Source organism: Agelaius tricolor, unplaced genomic scaffold (assembly GCF_023055355.1).
Source record: "Agelaius tricolor isolate 1412-34295 unplaced genomic scaffold, bAgeTri1.0.p SCAF_5, whole genome shotgun sequence".
Lineage (NCBI taxonomy): Eukaryota > Metazoa > Chordata > Aves > Passeriformes > Icteridae > Agelaius > Agelaius tricolor.
The window spans coordinates 27,156,877-27,182,133 of record NW_027269265.1 but is presented as its reverse complement, the minus strand read 5'-3'; the positions used below and the strand labels follow the sequence as shown (position 1 = coordinate 27,182,133).

Below are 25,257 nucleotides of genomic sequence, written 5' to 3'. Positions count from 1 at the left end.
ACCTCAAAACTCATCATCTTGCTGTATTTGTTGTGGGATTGACTTATGATTAACCTTTAGGCTAAGCACAGTAAAGATACGATATTTTTGAGAGTTGCCTAAAACCTGCACTCGAACAGTAATGTGTCTGAAAAGCTGTTGAAATAAGTATCAAGTAGGTAGCTAAGAACCTTAGAAATAAAAAGATTATTTAAAAAAAAGACAAGGCAAGCAGAACTTGCTCTCTGATTTGAATTGCTTTTTCAGCAGGGATTTCAAATACCATTACCACTATCCCGTACACTCCATATGGCAAGTTCTCTAGCATTTCTAGCAAAGTTCCATTCTCTTTTCTGTCTTAGGGCATCTTAACAGTTGATGGCAAAGAAGCAATTAGAAGGGTGCAGATACAAACCTGCTGTATGTCTTGGAATTTGTTATGGCAATCATTCTGCCAAAGGCTCTGTGAAAGGAGAAGTCGCTGTGCTGACTGCCAATTTACTATCTGCTATAGTCATAGAAGCAACACAAATGGAAGGAGTTTCCTGTTTAGGGAGCAATCAGTAAAACTTTTAATATTAAAAGATAGCAAGTGTTGTTTTCTCTGATCTTGGATTCACTATCTTATTCCATGTGTGTTACCTACTTGAACTATCAGCAGAGAAGAAAAAAAAAAATCAATATTCTGCACACAAGTCTGCTTCTCTTTCTAAAAAAATCAAATAAAAATGGGACTACAGATAAAATGCAAGTGCATATTTTATTATGTAATATTCTCCTTGTATCTTTGTCCTATCAGTAGATAAAGTTATATCACTACTGGAAGCAAGCGTTGCCTACACAACATGGATTATAGATACCAGCAATTCTCTTTTGTGTGAACAGTCCCCTTGAAAATAGCCTAGAAGTCTGCTCTATTTTCAAGGCATGGATCTTGGGTTAATGAACACCCTTAATAGGATTTCTTACCCTGACATGACATTTTAACCTATGTTTTTGCAGGCTAGTCAGATCTTAAGAGGCAGGACTCTTGTATTTCTTCCTTATCATAGTTTTCAAGAGTATCCAGAATATTTTTTGCATCTTGGTATATTATGGCTATAAATCAGAGCCTCAGTGCTGCTAAGTGTTTGTGAATCCTAAAGGTTCTGTTGATGTATTTGATAAGGATGAAGCCATGTTCCCAGAAGGATAAAATTTTTCCTGCAATGGCTTAATTCTAATGAGTCCCTAAAAATGCTCTTATTGTCATCAAATTGTAATTCGTCAAGCTCTTTCTTCCTGCTTATTTTAGCACCACTTCAGCCTCTGTTCTAGTCAAGGTAGGTGTTGAAAGAAAATTAAATAAAACAAAGTTTCACTGGGATGGGTATAATTAGAAAGGAAGAATACAGGGAAGTTAGCAGATAGCAAATTAAATTAAACTTCCAATGCAGAGCCATTATCAGCAAAAGGAGGTGGAGCCTTGCATTTTGATGCTTGGACAAGCTTTATCCCCTTATATTCATGTTGAAAGCCATAAATTAAACAGAAGCAGGATCAATGTTATTTTATTAGCTAACCCAGGACTTAATAGGATTGTAGTCTAAAGATTCAGCCTTACTCTTAAAACAAATTGAAATCAGTCTGTGATTATTTAAGCTGTACATAATCTTGAAAATTTGGCTAGCAGTGAGGACTGTGTGTGCTTCTTTCTTTCAACGCCAGCACCTGCCAGAGATAGTGATGGTAGCAATTATTATATAGTGGAGTGTGTGAAGATATATATATATATATATATATATATATATATGTACTTGCACCTTTTTTGTAGCATAATTCTCTGATGCTCAGCTATCATACATAGGTAGTTGCAGAGTATATAATGTTGTCACTGTGAAGAAAATTAACTCTACTTCAGCCAGAACTTGCACACATACATTGTAGGGAATAGGGAAGACACAGACAAATGGATAAATAGTCTTTAAAATGTTGAGCAGACTATGAGTTGTGAAGTCTGGGTTATTTCAAGAGCCCATATGAGAAAGCTGGCATAAAAGCAAGCATTGTGTGAATAGGACAGTAAAAACTCATATTTAAAGATTTGGGATTAAGGTAACTTGGAAATAAAAGTAGTATTTAATTTTTGGAAAACATATACTATGGAGGCTATATTGTTTTGGGTTTCTGATCAGTCTGAAGTGACTCATCTCTATAGAGGAGATTATAGATACTCAATACTGTTTTTGTTTGAGTGGCTTTACTTAGTAAATTCTTACATGCAGTTGCTACTAGCTGAGAAGTGTGCATGTAGTTACTGGTATCCTTTGCACCATTACATTGGAGAGGTTGCAGGTACAGACTGGGGCCAGAATTTCTTTAGGTGTGGTTTATTTAGTTATATGTTAATGCTGCACTTGAGAGGACAAAAACAGGTAAGGTATTGAGAGCAAATGTATTTATACCTGGTAAAATAGCTACCAGGCTTCCATTGGTTATTTTACTGTGCATGTTCTAGGCAGCAGAATGTTCTGTATATGGTGTCTGTAGACATCAGTCCAGTCTTGTTTGGCATGTGTGTGCATAACACTCTTGTCTTATAGCTCAGAAATTCTTCAGCCTGTAAATTTTCAGCTTTGCACTGCCTTGTGTCTGTGTGTATAAATGCATTTCTTATAAACAGAACAATGTAGAAACTAGGGGAAAGCTTTCTGCATTAGGAGGAACAATGTGGATTTGATTTGAAGCAGTAAACAATGAGAGCATAGTCACTGAAGTAGTTAAGTACTACATGCTGAGCCATCTGTCTGATTGGTTAGTATGGTTTCCTAGGAGTTGTCCTTTGGCTTCTGTTTGTGACCATGTATTGTCTTTTGCCTTATGTTTTTGGGACCATGGAAATTTTGTTCTGTGTTTATGCACTGTTCAGCACTGTAGTGAGTTATCATTTGTTGTGAGAGATGCAGAGACATACAAAGACTAGTATTTACAACTTCCAAATAAATATAAACATTTTTCTTCGATACTTTGTTATATTTATACAATAAATTTATAAGACCTTTTCTCTTTTGAGCACAGTACATTTTGTGTTCCTGGTTCTCACTGTCTGTTCATATGAATGACATATATGTGTTAAGAATGCCTGAGATCTGTGTAAATATATCACTGGCATTCACCTTAACTGGTGTTCTTCAGGACCTAAATCTCTTTTGCAGATATATATGCAATTGCTTAGCTTTTGATTGTACATGCTACCCTGCCTGTATATTCTCCAGCAAAGAGCCATCAAGGTGATACTGGGGCATGGAGCATGTAATGTGCAAAGAGACACTGAAGAACTGGGTTTATTTTGTTGTGAGACAGTTCAAGGGAGATATGAACTGCTGTCTTGAGCTACCTAGTGGATACATAGAGAGAAGATGAAAGTAATTTTTTTGTGGACATGCACATTAATAGCATGTAATGATTAAAAGATGTAATGAATGTATGTTGCAATATATAGTAAGAAATGTGAGGGGGTGTTGGTGGTTTGGTTTTTTACAGTTAAAGCAATTGCATGTCAGAACAGGTTGCCAGGAGAGATCTCAAAGCTCTCTTTTGAGAGATATTAAGAACTCAGCTGGGCAAGTATCTGAGTAACCTGCTCTAAGTTGTTTCTGCTTTGTGCAGACAGAGGTCCCCAAGGTCTTTCAAACTAAGTTGTTCTGTGATTCTGGGATTAGTTCTAAAATTGGCATTCCAGTGCCTATTTGGCTGTCGGTCTGTAACTCCATTAAAGCTCAGAGAGAAGAAAATGGTTCTGCCTATCACAGAAATCATTGGTTAGAGCAGTCAGTCAAAACCTGAACTGAATGTAGGTGTCTCTCTAATATGACTGCCTTAATCACTCAGCGAGGGAGTCATACCATTAAGTGTTGCAGTCAAATGAGCATGTTTCAACATAATGACTGAGACCATCCTTTCCTCAGTACCATTTGTCTCTTTAGACTGTTGAAGTGCTGAGGTGGGGACAGAAAAGTCAAACTCAAATAGGCCTTGTTTCTTGAATGAGCATCCTTACTATGAGCTATAAAAAAAATAGAAGAAATACATATTTTGTTTTCCTATCATACCTCTTGTTTTCATAGAAGTGCCTTGATCTAGGAGTGGTTTGAAGCATGCATTGATGTGCTCTCAGGCACTAAGAATTGAGTAGGGATGTCATAAAGAAGTTTTGCTGAAGACTGCTGAATTTTTTTTCATTAGCTTTAGTAGTGTCCTGTCTAGTATGCAGGCATGTATGAAACTCAGACTAAGAGATCTGGCTATTCTCTGTAGTGCATGGAGAACCATCCATTGATTTTGTTTCTTTCTTTGTTGAATCTTGCCATCAGTGTCAGCCCTGAGTAATTTAAATTCCAATTTGACAAAGAAAAATTCAAAGATGGTAGCAAAAGTCATCTTAAAAAAGCAAGTAGAATAAATCTTTTATGTCAGATTTTTTTTAGATGAAAGGCAAGCAGGAATGAGCACAGGAGTGGACCCTGGAGACATGAAGTGAAGGCTGCCATGTTTTTAAGTGTTTTCTAAACAGGAATACTGGTAGTATTTATTTATATGGAAAGATTCAATATATGGACTACAGGAGAAACCTAATGCTTCTCTTATTTTTTTTTCTTTCACTGACAAAGGCATCTACTATTTTTTCTAGCTGCTATAGGTTAGATGCAAAAAGGGATGTTGGTATTGCTGCACTGAATATTGGAGTGCCTCAGTGGTTGGTACCCTGCCTGCAGGAATGGAAATTTAACCCAAAGCCTGGCCTGGAGCTACTGCATACCTGGAGTGGTGGGAATACATCACTTGTCATTCCCAGTGGTACTATTTGAGGGATTATTTTCCCCTCCTGGATTTATCTCCACACTCTTTGGCAGTATCTTAAGATAATAGGTGCAAATTTGGATTTTAAGAGTAGCAAGAACTTGTCATCCTTTAGATAAGTTTCTTAAACAAATTGGCAGAAAGTACCCCTTTTGCTGTGTTTCATCACTTACATGGTAAATGTCAGAGATGAAATTATTATAGTGTGGGCAAAAACTGTCTTATCAGTACAAAATTAGTGAGACAGTATTGGTGGATGGGAGGGAGTAATGAAATGGGAATTAGAATGGTACCTATTGGGTCAGGAGGAAGACAATAACAATTTGATGGCTCTGATTTTTTTGTAGCTGTATTTTCAGTGACTTGAAAGGATGCCCAGAATAGTAATAGTGAATCAATGCTGAAAATTATTCTTATTGTAAATGTAAAGAGCAAGTGAAGAAGGAGCACTGCTGTGAAGCCAGATGAGTTTTTTGGTGTGGATTTTATTTTTAACACCTTTTGGTTTAGGGAGGGAGCTCTATCAAGAGATGAGCATTGAAGGCATTTAACTTGTATTATGGCACTGAATTTTCAAGACAGGAAAAGAGTGAGATGGTGCAATGGGAAATTTTTGCAAAAGGGGTGAGAAGCATAAATAGCTCTTTGTTTTGCAAACTTTTGTAGTCTTTTCATGTTCTAGTACAAATGTAAGAGTCTATGCACACTTGTTTGTGTATCAACAGAAGATACATAGCAGAAATGTATATGCTTAGTGCAGATCAATACAGTATTCCTCTTTCTATATTTTGTGCTTTGGCAAATATCCATCCATCTTAGGATACTTGCTAATTTCAAAACTGACATGTGTTTCACAATATTCATGTGTTTATCCAATTTATCTCAAAGTAATTGAGGAAGATAGTCTGTAGCAGATATTTACAGTTTACATTTCATAGAACTAAACAAAGCTGCTATATGTATATGCTTATATTATGAACAACAAAGATTGTAGTTTTTTGCATCTTTGCAGTGCATAATTCTAAAATACAGTACTTACAGTGTCACCACAGTGGAAGATTTGCCAGCTTTTCCACAATTACAAAAATATTTATTCTCTTTATTTCTTCTGTTTTGAGATGCCTCAACCTAAGGTGGATGTGGAGATGGTTAGATCAGGCTTAAGTCTGTTGCCTTATAGTTTCAGCAAAAGGCAAAAGTTAATTAAAGCAATAGGAGTAGTTGCATCTTTAGGGAGTTGGAAAGCTTTTCTATTTTTATTTTTGTAATCTAGAGTATAAGAATGAAAAGATCCGGACATTTCATCCCTAAACAAAATCATTGGTATTATGTATTTTTTCTATTTAGAAAGATCCTTTGCTATTGGAGGTATTTTGAAAAGAAGAACAATACTCAGTAATAAATAGTGACTGAACTGCCAGTGCTAAAACTGCACTAGGATATGCCACTAAGACTGCATCTACAGCTGAAAGATGGTAAACAATAACTCCAAATGCTTGTGAGATTTTTCTTATGTTTTTAATAAGCTTTCCTTTAAATCAAGGAAGGTCAAATTTTGTTCTTTTGTTTTATCGCTGAAATTAAGGAAATTGTTTCAAGGGCAAGAGAAGATGACCCATTCATACCTTACAAAAAGTGTTTTAAAAATTCTTATATTCGTTTTTTATGTTTATTTTGCCGAGACTAAAGGACAAATAAACTAGTTTCTTCTCTTTCTGAACCAACCTAAATCAATGCAAAATCTCTACACTAATTTCTACACCATGGTTCAGCTGTGATGTTGATGTTTAGAAAAGCTTCCTACAGGAATTTGTATAATCATCACTAATTTGCTCATATGTTAATGATCACCTTGAAAGGTCCTGTCTGTCCAGACAGAACTGCCTTAACCAGTCCCAATCAATATGTACATATTTAAAGAAAATGATGGTACTTCTGGATATCAGAAGCTGAATGTTGATGCAGAGATGTACTGTAGCCAGAAATGTGGGAGATGACAGAAAGCTCTTTGTTTCCACTCCCCTGTCCCCCAGTTAGAATACTTCCATTGTCACCCTTTGACTTGTGTGTTCCTGTGTGTTTTGGGGTGGGTGTGACTGAACGAATATGGGCTTGATTCTTTTTGTTTCCAGCTGAAGCTACAGAACCTGTTCTCTTGCCTTTCTTTTTTTAATGAAGCAGGATCCATACAGCTCCCTGTTGCTTTATTGGCTTGCATTAGCAGCTGATATGAAAAGGGATTATAGTTGCTGAAAGGAATTGACAGTCATAGAGAGAAGTGTTAAGAAAACCAGAAAAATCCAAAAACATTAGCCAACATCTTACTGCTGAACTGGAAGCATTTGCAGTAAATGTACTTTAAATGTCTTGGAGGATTAAAAAAAAAGGCAAAAAAAAGCCTAACAGCAGAGTGAGAATGTATTTACAGCAAACATTTCTTGGCCTGGTTCCTCAGCTGTCATGGTTATGACTGTGCAGTTAGTGCTGCTGTGGGAACAGGCTGGGAGAGTGTTTTCTTTGCTCTGCTTCCAGTAGTCTCATCTTTCACACATATTACACAGGTATGCATGTGTCTGCTCTCCTTTGCATAAAACAAAACAAATGCAAAACATGCAACTGTTTTGCTGGGTTTGTTGACCAGACAGGAAGAAATGGCTGAGAGCTCGTAATGTCTCAAAATGGCTGTGCTGAGGTTAGATTTTTTTTATTTTTTCCCTCAAGGTTTTAAAGCAAAGTAGCATAAGGTTTCTCTGCAACAAAGTTAAGAACTTTGTGCCTAAATGGTATCCAGCATCATTCTTGGAAAGAGGTAGTGCTTTCAGCATGATTTGAAGTGTTTGCTGAACAGGAATAGTGGTGGTAGAGGAGCAAAGGAAAGAGAAGTAACTGCTTGTTTCCTTTTCTAAATAAAACTTCCATTTATTTATGCAAACTTTTTTTAAAAAATAGGAGACGCCTAATGCTGCTCTTCTACTTTCTCTGTTCTTCTCCACTAATAAGAGGGTTTGTTCTTTGTTTCTAGCTGTTGTAGGTTAGATGCAAAAAGGGATGTGAGCATGGCTGTGCTGTGCCTAAGAGGCTGGTGCCTGCCTGCAGGAGTGAAAAGTTAAACCAAAGCTTAGCCTGGAGTCACTGCATACCTGGAGTGGCGAGAATACATCACTTATCATTCTCAGTGGTACTGAGGGATTACTTTGCCCACCTGGAGGTACCTTCAGACTCTTTGGCAGTGCCATAGTAGAATAGGTGCTGAAGTTTAGAGCTTGGTGTGGAGTAAGTGGAAATTGATGGTGTAAGTCAGTGGGAGTAGGTTTGCCAAGTGGAATGAAGCCATGCTGAAGGTGTTGAATGAGAGGGCTGTAAGGAAAGGCCTGTGGGCTCACTCTCTGTCCTGGATTTCAGCACCTAAATGTAACCTTATTGGACAGCTGTGGAGTGAAGATTTAAAGCCAAAACTGAGCATCCTCTGTTATGTGCCAAGATCCTTCTTTCACCTGAACTTTACAGGCTTATTCTCTGTTCATAGTAACAGCCTTGGAAGTCTGGAAGTGAGAGGTGCAAGTTTGGTTATGTTAGTAGTTTAGCATTTAGGGCTGTATTACCTGCTACCCTGGAGAATGCCCTGCAATCCCATGCAGCAGTCATAACCCTCTGCTCTACAGCTAGAGATGCAAGATTCCTGAGGGCAGGACTAGGTGTGTGCAGGGGGAGCATGACCAGATCTGTGCAGATTAATTTCACCTGAAGCTTTAGCTTTCTAGGTGAATACCTTAGCTGCCAGCCTTATATAGCATCATGGTGGCTTCTGTAGCTTTTGCATTTTTGCTTACACAGTTTTATCCAGCTAAATACCACCTGCCTGGGAAATAAAAAGTGACATCTTTCCATTCATAGGTAGGTTCTCTCATATGACTAATTATGATATTAATCAGTTGCTATTATAACAGTAGAGTGACAGGCTTTGTGATTTTGTTTTTGGTTTGATTCTTCTATTTTTTAATGGCCACATGTGCTCAGCTTTGTGTTGGGTTCAGGGTTGCCAGTGGCAGGTGCATTTAGAGATTGCCTGCTACATTGGGCTTGTAAGACTTTCTCCTTTCCCACGAATGTGTGTATAATTAATGGATCCCAAATTGGCTTCATGTTGAAATTTTATGCTCAATGGAGATTTTCTGTTTCCTTTCCTGAGCAGTCAGGATGTTTGGGAGAATGTGTAGGTGGAGCTCACCAAAGCTGCTTTTTGAGCATGTTTTTTTCCCATTTTTCAGCCATTCTTTTTCATCTTTTTGATGAAAATAGAAGTAGAACCTTGCTACCTTGGAATATTGACTGAACTTTGACCCATTGTTTAGCATTACACGTTAATTTTACTTATTAAATAACTATGAGTGTAACTGTATAAACAGATTTTTAAAATTATTATTGAATTAATATATGTTAAAGTGATTGCACAGAGTTGTTTCTTTTATTTTTAATAATTCAGCTTGCATTCTGTCTGTTGGAAGCTGACAGATTGATCCTTCACTCAAACCATCCTCCCATATCTCTTTTGCTCCCAGAAAATAACTGCAAATATCCAAGAATAGCAGCAGGTTTTGTACCAGTATTCTTTGCAGAAAGTGGTTATTTCTCACATCCCAAGTGATTGACACAAACGTAAAGTAATTGTGCTTAAGGTACCAGAGATTAGTGTCATGGGGCTTTTTTCCCCCTCCCCCTCCCTAACAAAGGAAAAACTGCTTTTCTGTACTATTCATGAAGCTGTAGAAGATGTTTCACTTCTTACTGTCTTTTGCTCCATCAATAGTATCTTTTAAAAGAAAGATTATGTTCTCCTAGCAGAATGCTGCCTTTGGAATTCAGCTCTTACTAGGCAAAGTAAGAGCTAAAGTGGATTTAAAATTCTTTTTTTGCTTGCTTTTTTTAGATTTTTTTGTTCTGTATTAAATAAGAACTGGAGCTAAAGAAAAAGCTAGGAAGTGAATAAAAATAGGAAGACTCTCCATTGCTTGGCACTAATCTCTGGATGTCCCTGAGACTCATGGTATCAGCACCTGCAGCAAATGATTTTAATTAGGTTTAGAATACAAGTAACACTTTTATTGTTGGAGATTCATAACTGAAGACACTAGTGAATGCAAAAGCATTGTTCTGTGTGCATAGCAATTGTTCTGCCAATCTATAATTTCACACTTTAATAGATTATCTGTTGTCTAATTCATAGTAAATGCTCTTACTACTCCAGGAATATGACATTCAGCACATCTTTAAATTATGGCTATGGTATGTGTGTGACTGCAAAATGTGTATGGTTTTAAAATTTATTTGTTATTGTTTTTACATCTTATCTGTGTCATTAATGCCCTTTCTGTGTTCTGCTATTTGTAAGGACAATGTATATGCAGTTTTTCTTGCACCTTTCTGACCTAAAGGCAGTTTCTTTGAGAGAGAGCATACACCAACTTTAGAGTTACAGTCCCATGGTCATGAATCTGCTCTGTTCACTCTCAGACATAGTCCTGCTTACATTCTTTTCTCACACTCTTTCATCTTCTTCAATCTTCCTGTAGAGTTGAAAGGTTCTATATTTTGTGCAGCCTTGTTGTTACTTCTTGTTGGAAGTATTGATTTTTGTGCTTTGACATAATTCAAGCAGACTCTCCAACACTGGCTTCATTTGCAAGGGATGACTTTTTTTCATTCAGTGACTGCTGAAGTTATATTTTTGAATTTAAATACAAAAATTTTGGAGGAAAATTTTAATCCATATTTTGAAAAGCAGATTCTTTAAAAAAAAAAGGAAAACAGCATTTTATTATGTAAAATTCATGTTTTAACTCAAGGCTAGTTCACTTTAAAACCTGATAACTTCTCACCAGGCAGAAAATTAAGTTCTATATTGAGATTTACTGTCTTTTGGCCTCTGTTCAGTGGTCTACATCTAATTGATTCTATTTTAGTTTTTATGTTGCACTATTTATGGTAATACTGGAGGGTTTTCTTCAGCAGCATTTTAATTTACTTGAATAACACCTATCATGTTACTTTCTTCAGTAATCTTTTTTCAGAAGGCCTTCGACTGGCCTCTGTAGAAGTTCCCCTTTCTGTACAAGAAAAGCATTTTACATTATAGTTGAGAAACAGTTTTCTGACATTTTTAATCTAATGATTTTTAGTTTAAGTGTTGTTTTAAAATCATTGTTTCAGTGATGGTCATTAAATGGTACCTTCAGTAGTCTGTTGGTACCCCAGTAAGGAATTTTCAATTTTTTTTTTCTTATGCCAGAAAATGAACTGAAACTTAAGAAGAAAATTTTATTTACTTCTCAAGCAACTTAAGGAAGTTAAATAACGTACGAAGCAATTTAGGAACATGGCTTTCCATTGCATCGTTTAAGTATTCAGTCTTAAATTATATATCAGCTTTTAACATCATTACAGAAGTATAGGCTGAAATACATATGGGGAGTGGGCTTATTAAGCTTCTCCCTTTTGATATTTGTTGCCAATACTTATAATATTTCCTTCTGTTGTTGTTTTAGGGAAAATCTGATTCAGACGCCTTACATAAATTTTATGAGCTTAAGTTGGGTCCTGATAATACTGCCTTAAAAATGTGTTATTTGGCTTTGGGTTTGATAGCTAAACAATGATTTTGCCTTTGTGTATTAGTAAGGAGAACTTAAAGAGAATTTGTGGTTTAGATGATGTTTTTAACATAGCTGTATCAACCTGGTGATCAGTTTAATTAGAAGGTGTGATGCTAGCCCAGTTTCTTCTGATTTGTTGACCTTTACCTAACTTTTGTGCTTAGTTTTATTGCAAAAAACGTACGAATAGACACCCTTTTATTCTGTATTTCTTTTCCTGTTGTCATTATTTAGCAGCTGAACTACAGGCAATTCTGTACTGTAGAACTTGGAGAAAAAACCCCATGGTGTGTTTCTGAAGAAAAGTTTCTGCAAATTATGTATTGTTCAAGGGTAGAGAGAGCAACAGACCAATGATCAATCTTAAAACCGCGTAATAGAAGTTTGCTTTCCAAACTGTCATCTTTTAGAAAGCAGACTGTGGGAAAATGGGAATCACACTCACAAAAGCTCTTTGTAGTAACAGCTTGAACCTAGAGGAAGAGCCTTTTATATGTGGTAGTGCTGAGACAGTCTTCATCAGAATTACTCCTTGTCAGTCACCCTCAGAGATTATCCCCAGGCTCTTGTGGGTTTTCCAGACTGCCTCACAGCTGGGTTCCATCTTCCCTTCAAGCTGATATGATGTTGATTGGGCTTCCTGAAGAAGGTTGGTGTTGAGTGCCTTCCTGTCTCCTGGAACACCACACAGAGAGTGACCTCTTTATTGTTGCTTTCTGGCAGGTGTTTCATTTTGCTGGTTATACAAATGAAGGTGACAGAAAACTTCAGGTTACTGTGTTTGCCTTCACTCTTAACATTATTAAAGGCCAACAGAGAGGAAGAGGAGGAGACCAGTTTCTGTTCTGGTTGTTGAATTGAACAACACTCAGGCATTCTTCCTAGATACTTACTTCTAAAAGTTACTCTTAACCTATATAGAGAGAGACTAGGAGAATTTTCCTTCTCCTTGTGGATGTCTTTGTAGCAAACTGTTCTTACGGTTCACCTCAGTTTCTCTCTGAACTTGGCACAGCAGACTGCTCATAAATACCTTAGAGGCAATTTGAACTCTTGCAGTGGATCTGTTTTTCATGGTGTCACATTGCAAGGCTTTGAGATTGGTTGAGCATCAGAGGACAAGTCAAAGGGGCAGTTGTGTTTGTTCAGAAAGTGTCCAGTTGTGTTAAGCACTGTGGCATATCCTGTTGTGATACTACCAAAGAGAAAGTTTCCGTAGGGGCTAAAAATCTTCTGGATTATGTCTGGGGAATGTCTCCTTTCTTTATCAAATACTTCTGAAAGTACATTAAAAAATTAGATTAAAATGCCATGTTTCATTATGCTGTTCCTAGATTATCTGTTTGCTTACACTGTGAAACTATTTACTTGTTCCTAATGTTTGTGTGTGTCTAAGCAGCATTCTGTAAGTAATTTTTCAAGGAATTATTTTATAATATTATCACGTTACCGTATTAATTTCAAGGAATTGTTTTATGTTAAAATACATGGTTTTTATTTTAAATGCATGTTTTATCTTAACGCATAAGTACATGTGAATAGGTATATAAATCTTCATGCAGGAACACAATTTCTCACCTTTACTTTGTTCAGCTGTCTGCCTGTATTAAATCATTAACATACACATGAAGTAGTTAGGAGAGGAGGATGGATCTGGCAGGAATAGAACTTAAGCTGCCTGCAGTGTAGTTCTTACTGTTTTTCTGATACTGGTGTTCAGTTTGGCTGGTTGCTGCCAAGTCTGCACCTGCATAATTCTTGATTGTAACTCTGCATGTATTCCTCTTAATAGGAACAAATAAATAATATCTTCTGTTATTTACCAAACAACCAAACATGAAGATTACTTCAAAGTCATAAGTAGCAGCCCCTCTTCTGTTCTAATGCTTTATCCTTTCTGCCTCATGCACAGAGGATGCTCAGGCTTCATTCCTCAGCAGAAATGTCATCTATATCTCTGTGTTCTACCTTGGGTTTAACTTGCTATTTAGAACCCCTACTCAAAATGCATATATGGTATTTTGATTGTGGATTGTCACATAAACAGAATGATTGATTAAAGTAATTTACATAGAAGCATTCCTGGGGTTTCTGAGCAAGGGAAAATACACAGAAGCACATGGCACTTAATTACTTTGCTTAACAATAAATGTCAAGTTAAACCTTTTTAAAAAAAGATGGATGCTGTGCTTAAGGAAAACGCAATTACATTTCTATGCTTTGAAATGTTTTACACACTGTATACATTAGAGGGGCAAAGACATTAACACCTCTGTACATGCAAAGGTGCTGACAGATTTCAGATGCTACAAGGCAGGCTTTTGTAGCCCAGTCTGCCTATTGCTTGCAAAGGGAACTCATCTACTGTAATGTGCTGTTAATCTGAGCTCATTTTCCTGTGTGAAACGGCATTTGCATACACACACACTTCTTGGAACTCATGGAGAACATAAGGACAGTGGTCCCGAATTGGTAAATTGTTGCATATAAACAGGATTTGCATTCAAAGTAGTGTTTTATAGCACAGCCCGATTATTTGTTCCATTTTAATAATGTTGAATTAATGGCAAAAGTAGATTTCAAAAAGCCACTCCTGATTTTATGTTCCAGTTCTGAATTTAATTAAAAATGTCTTTCCCCTCTTTCTTTCTACTATGCTGCAATTTGGTAACATACCCGTAATTTCTTCTTCTGTTAAATAAAGTGTACACTTCTATAACAAATTGTCCAAATTATATTCAATAATGTTTAATAAAAAGATTTTCATACTGTATTCCTGTGGGAGGGTAATGGAGGAGCAACTGAATGACATCCAATCCTTGCAGAATAGAAGCAAATAAGAGAAAGTCCATAGTGAGAAATGGGGTTACGTGCAGCATTCTCGAGCCCAAGTCTGAGCAAATCTGTATGTCTAGACACTACTGCTCACTACCAGGCAAATAGACTAGATCAGTTCTTTCCAGAAATTTTGGCTATATAATTTTGGTGCAGTTCTCCCTTCTTGCCCTGAATTACAAATGAAAAACAGGAAAATGAAACTTTGAGGATAATTACTTGAATGCCTTCAAAATAAAAAACGTGGTTAGTTTTGATTAGAAATGGTTTTCTAATCTAGTTTGCCACCTGATTTTCACCAGTTCAGCGCCACCAGCAGTAGCATGGCTCAGAGAGGTTTGTGGAGGGTAGTGCTCTTATATATTTACTACTTAGGGACCTTGGCATCTTTGCTGTGGCTTTTTCTAAACTTGTGAACTTGACAGGCACAAAATCCCGTCTGCCACCTACTCTGCTCAGTAGCAAGATGTCCTCTCCACTGCTGCTGGAATGGTGTAGCTTCTCCATTTTTCTGTGATCAAGTTTGTAAGCAATAAAACAGACTACACTTAATTTGATAGGCAGCTCATTTCTTTTTCTTTTCAATCCATGAATTTGAAGAAAATATGTGAAATAAGATGTTTACGCTGCCATAAATTAAATAAAGCGTTATAATTTAATTACACTATGTGTTAGCAGGGTATTTTTCCTGTTGCCTAGCAATGAGATTTACCATGAGATTCACCATGTGCTTAAGACTCCTTTATTAACTTCAGTTTTCAAAGGTTTGTAACTTTATTAAAAAATCATTCTTTGTAGGACAATCCAGAAGGTGCACGCTGGCTGTTTTGGGGTCACTTACTAAGAAAGTTTGAGGCGGAAAGCTCTGGTGCCCTCTGATTTCTGATTTACAATACGGGGTAGATTTTGAAAGTATGTTACTGAGCAAAACGTTGTGTATCCCCACAAATCTGAATGTCTAGGAAAGGCTTTGAGCTGCTGGTGTTTGCTGTCACCTCCACTAATGTTGCACAATTGTAATGCTTGGTACATTGGGCAATCACATGGAACTTGATGAAGGAGACTAGTGCTTGAAGAGGTTGGAGGAGGAGCAAAACATTTGGGAAGGCTGAAAAGAAAAGCTCGAGGTCGGGCCCAGAAAGTCACTTTTTTTCACAGGAGGAGCCAGCTTAAATTTAGGGCCTGGAAGTATATGCAAAACCAGACAGCTTTTATTTAGCTTGAGGAGAATGCATTTTCCTTTCCAGTTACCTCTGATAAGTGTGGGATTTGGATTGTTTTGTACGACTCCATGAGGCAGTGCTGTACCTAAAAGGACTTGAATGTGAGCTCTTGGAAAAAATGGCTGAAAACTACTAAATATCCAAGCTTTTTTCCAAGAATATACCCAAGAACCCAGTGTTTTTGGCAGACAAAGTGATTAGACACTGTGTTAGAATAATAGTGGTGCTATGCCACTCATAGATTTGTTTCCAGACTGCATCTTGCTGCAAGGCAGAAAGCAAAAAAACAGTTTATTGATTCTATTTTGTAGAAGCATTTAAGGAAAGAGAATATGATTACTGGAATTGTATTATTTATTTTATATATACATATATATGGACTTAACAAAAGATGCCAGAATCAAGCTTCATGAAGATGGTGGGAGGAGGAGGTATTTTGAATTAATCCATTATCCTTTTAAAAAACTAAAACTGCTTATGCCTACCTAGCATTTCAAAATGGTTCTGATTATTATGAAAGATCCAGATTTTGCATATTGAGATTTTTTGCATGTTACTTACAGGAGATCTGTGTGTTTAGTTGCAAATCTTCAAGGAATGTGATTTTGTTCATTTTGTAAACTACTACATCTATATAATTTCAAATTGTCACCTTTATAATGGTTGATTTTTAATTAAGAAACATAGAAATTTGAAATTCATACCTGCATGTGAGCAAAGTAGTTTTTACTGGACAAGGAGGCATTAATTGCCCCTGGCATTTATCTGGTGAATAACTAAGCAAGATTAGTTAAGAAAACCAGACATTTTTTTCAGATAAAATGGCTTCTCTGCCCATAATTGTTTCAGTATGTATATTTTTGCACATAGATGTAGTTTTCCTTTGGAGATATATCATCTCAATATGATTATGGATGGTAATTGATTTTAATCTGCTAGATGTATGCAATTTTTTGACAAAATGTGGATATTATAAATGACATAGATCAGTATCAAATGTGAAAAAATGCAGCATTTGCTGTGGTTAACGGAAATGGCATTTCCTGTTTAGCTAGACTGGCTTAGGCATGGTTTAGTGTTCCTGCAGCCTTTGAATAAAAACGAGAAAAGGGAGGTGTGCCTGAGAGTCCCTAATTTAGACACCTAAAGTTAGAATTTTCAGCTAAGCTTTTCCATTCCTGTTCTCTCATAAATGCTCTGAAATCTTCCTTCTTCTGCCGTGAAAAATTCCATTTCTCACTGGAGTGTTTAGTGGGTTAGTGATCTGGATTTCATGTAGGATGTGCTTCCCTAGAAGATAATCATCCATACAAGAACTGAATGAAAACGAATGAGTATTGCCCTGACAGGGTCTAGTATTCCATGCAATAACTAGGGGACTGGCAAAGTGTTGATTATTTTTTGTTGTTAAAATGACACTTGAGGAAATGCGTAAAATACAATGCTCTAGTTTGGCATTTTCCTGTTTTAAAGCAGCTCATGCAGTTGTATCTTGCATATGTTTTATGAATCAGAAACATACCATATAATTCCATTATAGCTGTTGGGAAATGTTTAGATCAAGTATAGAGAATTCCATTATATGTACTACTATCTATATACTGTATTTGTACTGTATGCTCCATTATATAGAGTAGACCTAGGATAATTTCTCTTCTCATTAAGAGAACGGTTATCTTGGTGCACTATGCTCTAGGGAGATTTTTTTGGCTTTCCTGGAAAATGTGTCCTTGTAAAAAAATGTAAGTAATCTCAGCATTCTCATAACAAGAGTCTAAAATCTTTAATGGTTGCTCTCATTTGATGTCTAACAACCCTTAAACTTCTTAAATTTTGGAATGTTAAGAATGTTGTTACTCTGTATAATTATAGCTAGTGATTTTAATTTAACAAATCTGGGACATTCTGTTTCTTTATTTTTCTTTTTCCCAACATCTCTTTTGCCTAGGGAAAAAATACAGTACTGATAACTCTAACTTCATAACAACAAAACAGAAAAAAAGGCTAAATATGTATGTAGTAAATAAACTGTAGTTTCAACAAGTGATTAGAAGGAAGGAAGGTAGTCTTAAATGAATGGAAATAACTCCTAAGTGATATTTGTTGCACAAATCCCTTGTTTTTAGCCTGAGTTTTACCTAACATTTGCTTCTAATCCATGATTAAAGAGCTTAACGTAAACATCTTAAGTTATTGCTAATATTTTGGGGGAAATACTTAAATAATAATTATGCCAATGAAGTGAATGATAAAGTTGCACTCATAGTTTTGAGGCATCAGCAAAGATGGTCTCAGGAAAATAAGGTCTTTATCCTGTGCTGAAGGTGTGACTAAGAGGGCATCTCAGTATTATTCTTTTAGAGGTCCTTGGTTCACTTGTTTACATTACGAGAAACAAGGACTGCACTAAAGCACAAAGTGCCCTAAATAAAAATGTGTAAATCTCCACATATGTTTATATTGTTGTCTTCTAGGTTGACTGGGGTCAACTGGACTATTTAGTGATTGACATGCCACCTGGGACTGGAGATGTACAACTGTCAGTATCTCAGAATATTCCAATTGCAGGTATGTATATTGCTTGATTGCTTCAGAGATTTGTAATTCATTTGGTTCGGTAGCTTTAAAAAAAATCTTATTTTAAAGCACCAGTCAAAAATTACTTTTATTTTTCTTTCCAGCATGCTGAGAAGTTGTTTTATCAGTTGTGTGGTGTTGGAAACATTATCAGTGATTTTTAATATGTTATCATTACAGTTGTGTTGCTTTATTTTAAGCTAAGTTTTGAAAAGATGGAGAAGTCAGCTGTAACTCTTGAAGGAAAGACAGTCTTGCCAAAACCTGCTGAGTTTTGTAGTAGAAAATTTCCTTCTTTGTACCTACTACATAATAAAGAGAATAAAACAAAAGAGTGATTCATACCCATTTTCTTAGATACAGTACCTAGTAGGTTGCATGTGTCAATAGCAAAGCAGGAAGGCCTTTGACTCCCAGGGTTTTAAGCAATGAGGTGAAACATGACTGTGGCGCAGAGGTTTTTGCTAAGGTAGAATTTAATTTAATGTACATAAGGGCTGTAAAATTACGCAGTTAAAGAGTTGTGGCTTTATTAGGGGCTTTTTAAAATACAGTGGCTATTGATAATTTCTGTTACTACAGTGCACCTAAATGTCCTGATTTAACATAGAAACGGTCATTAGACTCTTGATTTTCAAGGGACTGTTGTGCCCTTTCCCCACAGAACTCTGCACTGCTTTCAGGAATGTGAGTGGTTATGGTGGTGCACTGGGTCCTCTGGGACAGAGAAGTGATGGAAATGACTTTAATCCTGTATGTCTTGTAAATTTTGCTGATGTCTGATTTTTGTTTGAATTCTGAAATGGCTTCACTTTGTTCCTACAGTTGTTCAGTTCAGCTTACTTTTTTCATCAATCCTAGCTTCATAAAATTAGGAGTGATAGCATCACTTTACATTTTTATTTCCCATTTGTTGGTTTTGTTGACTGTGCTGGAGTTGACTCTTGCAGTTTAAAAAAAACAATGCAGTCTGCTTTTGATGAAGACAAACACAGCAGACAAAGAGTGATAAGAGATGTAATTCCCTGTGTTCTTACTGGCTTGATGAATTTGTGATTTAGGAAGAGTTTTCTCTCTTGTTTATTGTGGCTATTTTTCACCCTCACTGGAAGGATGTGATTTTGTGTATTACAGCTTGAATAACTTCTTCTTTATTCTTCTTTCTTGTTTTGCTCATTACTTGCTTTCTGTCCCTTCTTTCAAAGAATCCATCACTTTGTTTAGCATGCTTTTATTTTCTTCAGCTTGGTTCCTTTCAAAGGTGTGGAAGAGGCTGTTACAGATCTTTATGATCATATCTTTGGAGCAGTGTACAGAATTGTGATGCTTTTTACAATTCATATTTTCTAAGCCCTCTGTCTTTCACTTTGGTACAGAAAGTATTTGGTGGTGTGCAACTCCGTTTCCTTTCTGGTTTTCTTATTCTTTATCCTTTGAAGATGCCTTGAACAGTCATGGTGTTAGTGGAATAATTTCTCTGTTTTTCCTCAGAGACAACATATGTATCTTAGTTTAGTAAATTTAAAGTGCATTATCTAATTTGCATGAAAGTTGTTCTTTGATTTGCATTCATGCATATGTGAGATACTGTATTTGCATTATGATTCTTTCATTATTAATCTGTGGCTTCCTCAGGATAGACAGCGTAGAATATTTTAATTTTGCCTCTAAATAAATTTACAAAACTCGCACACATATATTATTGCCAGCCACTTATAGAATTTTCTGTGAGTGAGAGAAAGAGCCCTGGTGAAGATGTTTTGTTTGTGGCAGGTTTGCCCAGATGGGGCATGAAAAGCTGTAGCTTTGCAACATCTGAGCATAAGAGAGACACTGCTAGGATATGTGAAATGATATTGGATTTTAATTTTACAGGACTGGTTTCTTTTCCTGCATCACAGGTCCCATAGCTTTCTTGAGTCAGAAGGAGACTAGAGGAATACTTAACAGGTGTAAGAACAATACAAGATATGTCTTATAATTCCAGTAGTCAGTCTTATAATTCCAGTCTCTTAAAGAGACTGTCAGCCTCAGGCAACCTTCACTGAGGCAGCAGTTTTGTGTGGGTGCTTTTCCTTTAAAAGAAGGTGGAAAAGGAAGCTACTGTGACTTTTGGTTTTATTAGTCTTAGTCACCTTACAAGGAAATACATCTTATTTAGTGTATTATTCTTTAATCATCTGTAATTTTGCTCATGTTGCAGTCATTCTTCAACAAACTCATAGATGAGGAATGTTATAATAGCTTGAAAATGTGGTACCCATTTCTGCATAAACACCACTGCTTTCTTCAGATGCAAATTTGCTTTCCAAATAGAAATCCAGGGTCAGTCTGGAGAAAATGCCTTTGTTCTTGTCCATTGTTATTTAATCTGTATTGAGTTCTGCTTCCTTATTTCTTTATTTTTTTGTTCCATCTTTTGCATGAACAAAACTTCCAGAAATGGGTTCTTTAGCATGTATTGAGCATGCATGCTTGGCAAAATTAGAAACATCCTTACACGTTTTCCAGCTTTTTGAACATTTTAAAAACGGAGGGTTTAGCTGATGTTATCAGGTTTGCTATCAAGATATAGTGTGAACTAATGATATGATAAAAGATAAGGCTTGTGATTCCTTTGCATTACCTAGTTGCTAAATTGAGAAATCTAACTCAGTGGATTTGTTTGATCATTTAGCTAAAGGAGGCATAAATGTAATAAATATTATTGGAGATGGATAATTAGCCTCTATAAAGACTGGGAGACCAGTTTATTATTCTCTCCCTTCAGAGTGGGAGGGCTGTGTGGGAAGCAGCAAGAGCATCCCTGTTCAAGAGGCAGTCTCAGAGCCCTGCACAAGCCCTTGTGCCTCGTGGAGAAGCTGCATTGTGGGGGCTGACCATTAAATTAGGCTGTCTGCTGCCCTCTCCTTGTTAACGTTTCAGTGAAGTCAGTGTTAGTGAAGTGTGACAGCTTGACAGCTCTAGAGACTGATCCTGTCTCAGCTGGCAGAACCAGCTCCAGGTCAATGCTGGAATTGTTCCATTTGCTAAAGGTTTGTCATATCACCCATTTCTTTGGCTATTGAGGTGCCATAGCAGGGAAAACCATTAGAAGTGTACATCTGCCCAGTGGGAAGCTGACTGAGACTAACAAATAATTTCACGTCTTGCTGAGCAATCTTTTAATAATGACAGTAATGAGTATTTGACTGACTGTTTGTAAAAGAGACAGAAAGGTAGAAGGCTTTAGGTTTTATTTCAGTGCTCTTAATTTTCCCACCTTCTGAAAGTAACTTTTTTCCCTGTACAAAGCATATGTTATAATCATCGTGATAATAACCCCTGAAAAGGTTGTTAATAGGAATAGAAAGACAATTAGTCAAGATAAGCAAAGGGAAAGCAATGTAAATACTATTTTGTTTCTCAAGTTCTATAAAAGCAGAAGCATTGTCATTGCTAGTCATACAGGAAATTACTTCCGTCACCTCTCATATTTAAAATCAACATAACACAGAGTTTGTACCATTTTTAATTGCCTTATCCTAAAAATGGTGTAATTTTCCTGAATGTTTGCATCTTTCAGCAATATGTATGTCTTAATTATCTCCTGAATGCCTTTTTCAGGTAGGGCTGAAATATTTATTAAAGGAATTTTTATTACTTCAGATATGAATTTTCAAAGAATTCTAATTAATAGGATTTATTTTGGCAGCAGTGATTTAATAGATTGTTTTAAATAAAACCAAAAAGCATATTTTTGTCTCTACTGGTTAAACATTAAAAATCCTATTTCTATTCAATTTACATTGAATAGAAGAAAGTAAAGGGTTGCCACCAACTTGAAGACATTTGGCATTTTTAAATTCTTTGTCATGTGACACACCATACTTGCAAATCAAATTATTTACTCATATTTGTGGCAGTGTCACACAGACCAGGGTGTAGTCTTGTGCACAACTACTTTATAGCAGTGTGTGGGACTGAACAGAACCAGATCTTGGCTCAATATATAATAACATACAAGAACAGGGAGTTGCAGGTGATGAGTAGACTGTCTCTTCAGAAATGAACATTAAAAAAGTAAATGGAGAACTTAACATCAGCTTTAAGAAAAATACTGTTGATGTTTTATAAAGCTGTGCATGATTTGGCATGGAAAAGAATTGTGACTTGTATAAGGGTGACTTTTGAAGTTATGTGAAATTGAAAGCTGAGTAGGTATGGTGCTGTTCTCTTGTCTTTTCTAAAGAGAAAAGATCAAAAAAAGCCCAGTGCTGCTGTACAAATTGTGTGTAGCATACAGTTTAAGAAGTGTATCTGCATTCTGTCATTGCTCTTTGGGTAAGTGTTTGTTTACCCCTTGTTGCACGTCTCTTACTTTGGTGCACACCACAGATGCAAGGCATCTGATCTTTCCTTTTGCTTTAACAGTAATATACAATGTTTTCCTCCATTTCTGAGCTTGCTTTCTTCTTCTGTGGTGAAGGTACATAATTAGTTTCTGCAGTAAATTTTGGAAGCTGTTTTATGGGAGCCTCTTGGGTAATAGAAAATTTTATTTGATCTAATTCTGAATGGCAAATATTTTTAATATCAGATTTTGATGTAGATTTACTCTTCATGTCATGCTGTATTTTGATGTTTTAGATTGCTGTAGGAAAAGAAAGGCAGGTGGGTTTAGGATAGATTGAAAAACAGAAAAAAACCCTGAGTTGCACCAGTGGGGATTTTCAAACAGTTCTTTGTATTTATCCAAATATAATTTGCATGTTGAAATAGTCTGCTTCTGTTGTCAAAATAAATGTAATTGACAAATGCAAATTATTGTCAGGGTTATCTTAGCTTTGGACACTCCTGGTGCTTCATTATGAACTGTCAGACTCAGTAGACTCTGTAAACTTAATTTAGAGGCCAAAATATAGTATGAGTTTACGCATTAATACCTCACAATCTTTCAATATAAATTTAAATTTCATTCTTGGCTCATGGAGTTTGATTTAACACACATTGCCTGTTGAAGTTGAATTGATAGTGTAATCAGTGCAAGTTCTTTAAATTTTATTGTTTCTGAAGAATAGTTTCCAGGTATTCAGGAAAAAATTGTGAAGAATAGAGGCTTTGCAAACTGAGCTTTCTGAGGTCTGGCAACAGTGGCTAAGTGTATGCTAAGTACTAGATCAACTGCAATTGCTTTGTTAGTTTTTAGACCAATTATTCTGAATAGGAGGAGTAAACTAGCCTAGTGTTCAGCTGACAATTGCTAAAGGTGAGAGAAATCCATATGAATAATGGCACTATATTTTCTCCTCTAGCTATTTCTTCTGAAAAAATAAATGTTCAAATCTGCTTCTTACCATTCCCACCTCCAGGGGAAAAAAAGTAAACAACAGAATGGTTTGGGGAGCTGATTTTGAAGTAATCTCACTGTGGTCTTTTTCTGCAGTAGAATCACTCTTTGACCCAGTTCTCCTCTTTGGATTGGGACCTCTCATTTAAAGAAAAAATCATATTCATTTGTCAGAAAGACTATTTGGACTTTGCTCTTGCTTAGTACAATTCTCATAATAATCTAGACATGATTAGCAAATGCTCTTGAAAGCAGGAGGTGGAATGGAGTTGAGTAGAAAAATGCTAATTGAGATAGCCAAGAAAGAGTGCAAAGTGGCAGTGTCTGTGAGGAATTAGCTTTTTGTTTTAGGCCTGTACTTTGCAGATAGTGCTTGTTCTCAGATGTTATTATGAATATTTTCAATGTTTTCACTATGTGAAACTTCATTGTAAATTGCGTTAGTGTGACATGTTTGCCATGACGAAAACCAAACATTTTACCACAGTGAGAGTTGTCCTTCCACACCTTTCCCCATGTGATCTGGTGTGAAATGGATGATAGAATACTTACTGATCAGTATAGATGAGGGCAGTTTAGCTTTAGGGTGACAGCTTTATGCAGCTGACAGTTCCACTAACCAGGAGGAAGAATATTGGTGTAAGATTTCTGTGGTCTTTTTATGTGGGCAAGTTGGTAGTGTCCTGATCTTTTATTACCTGCTTAGTTCTTGGGCAAAAGAGGATGTGTGGAAACATCCCCTGTCTGAGCAGCTGTTCAATGACTGCTCCAAGAAGAAGGTAGCAAGCAGGCTGGAGGTGTGATGCAGCCAGGATCTAGCCTTTGGGACAGTTCTGAGCTATGTTACGAGGTTGAAGTGAGGATCCTGTAATGCAAAATCACACTTGTGGCTTTTTTAAGTTGCTGTTCGTAATAAGATGCCACACGCAAAAGCTGAAGGAACTTCTTTGTAAGGTTTATCCTAGAAGATGAACCATTTTCTAATGTTAGTTTATCTCTAATTGTTGCCAGTTGAAATTACAGCAAAGACAGAAGTCTTTGTTCTTGCAAGATTTTTTCTGCATCTTCAAGTGCAAAGATGTATCTGTAATTGCAGGCAAATTTAACAGAAGGTCAGAAGGGCTCTGAAGAGATCCACGGTAGAGAAGAGTCAGGTTAACCAGGCTATTTATGACTGGAAGACATTATCTAAAAGCTTGAATTAAATGCAGTGGAAAAGGTAGCAAAAGCTGCAAGAAGTGCATGAGTGGTGTGATCAGATCAGGCCATCTACAGCTTTACTGAGGCCTGAATGTAGTTCCTTGCTAACAGTGTTCAGTGGCTGTCAGTCAGCAGATATGATTATTCTGTGTCTTTATCCTCCAGAACTCTGCCAGTCTCTCTGGTCAGTTATACTTCACAGCTTTTGAGGTGGCACTGTTTGCTAAGAGGCTGATATAAGACATGGTCTAATAGTTGTGTGTGGTGGGATCCTTATCTTGGATGAGAGACACGTAGCTTCATTCTGAAATCTATCTGTGAAGACACTGGAGGGGAAAAAGAATATATTAGGAGCATCCTTTTCATCCTAAGGGAGACCTTCTACACTGCAGCTGATGAGATGCTTTTTAGAGCTCTGTGTTTTTTGCTTGGGTACAAATTGACTATAGCTAAGGTTTGGTGACATTTCACCTTATGCTTTGTATAGGTGATATTTTCTATACCCAGAAATGATAGACTGTTTAAATGCTTGTAATTTGCTGAGCACCAGTCCACCAGAAGGCTACCAATGTGCTGTGTAGGCACATCTTTCTTTTACTGAGAATTAAGGATCTGGGGTTGAAAC

General features: G+C 36.5%; 1 protein-coding gene across 4 annotated transcripts in view; it reads left to right on the top strand.

Moving 5' to 3' along the window:
* The window catches only part of NUBPL (NUBP iron-sulfur cluster assembly factor, mitochondrial), a 78,033-nt gene that overhangs the window by 29,969 nt on the left and 22,807 nt on the right, over positions 1 to 25,257 (top strand). For all 4 annotated transcript variants that reach the window (XM_071426928.1, XM_071426929.1, XM_071426930.1 and 1 more), the window contains one exon: positions 18,001 to 18,094. In XM_071426928.1, coding sequence (XP_071283029.1) covers positions 18,001 to 18,094 — 94 coding nt within the window. The remainder of the gene's footprint in view (positions 1 to 18,000; positions 18,095 to 25,257) is intronic.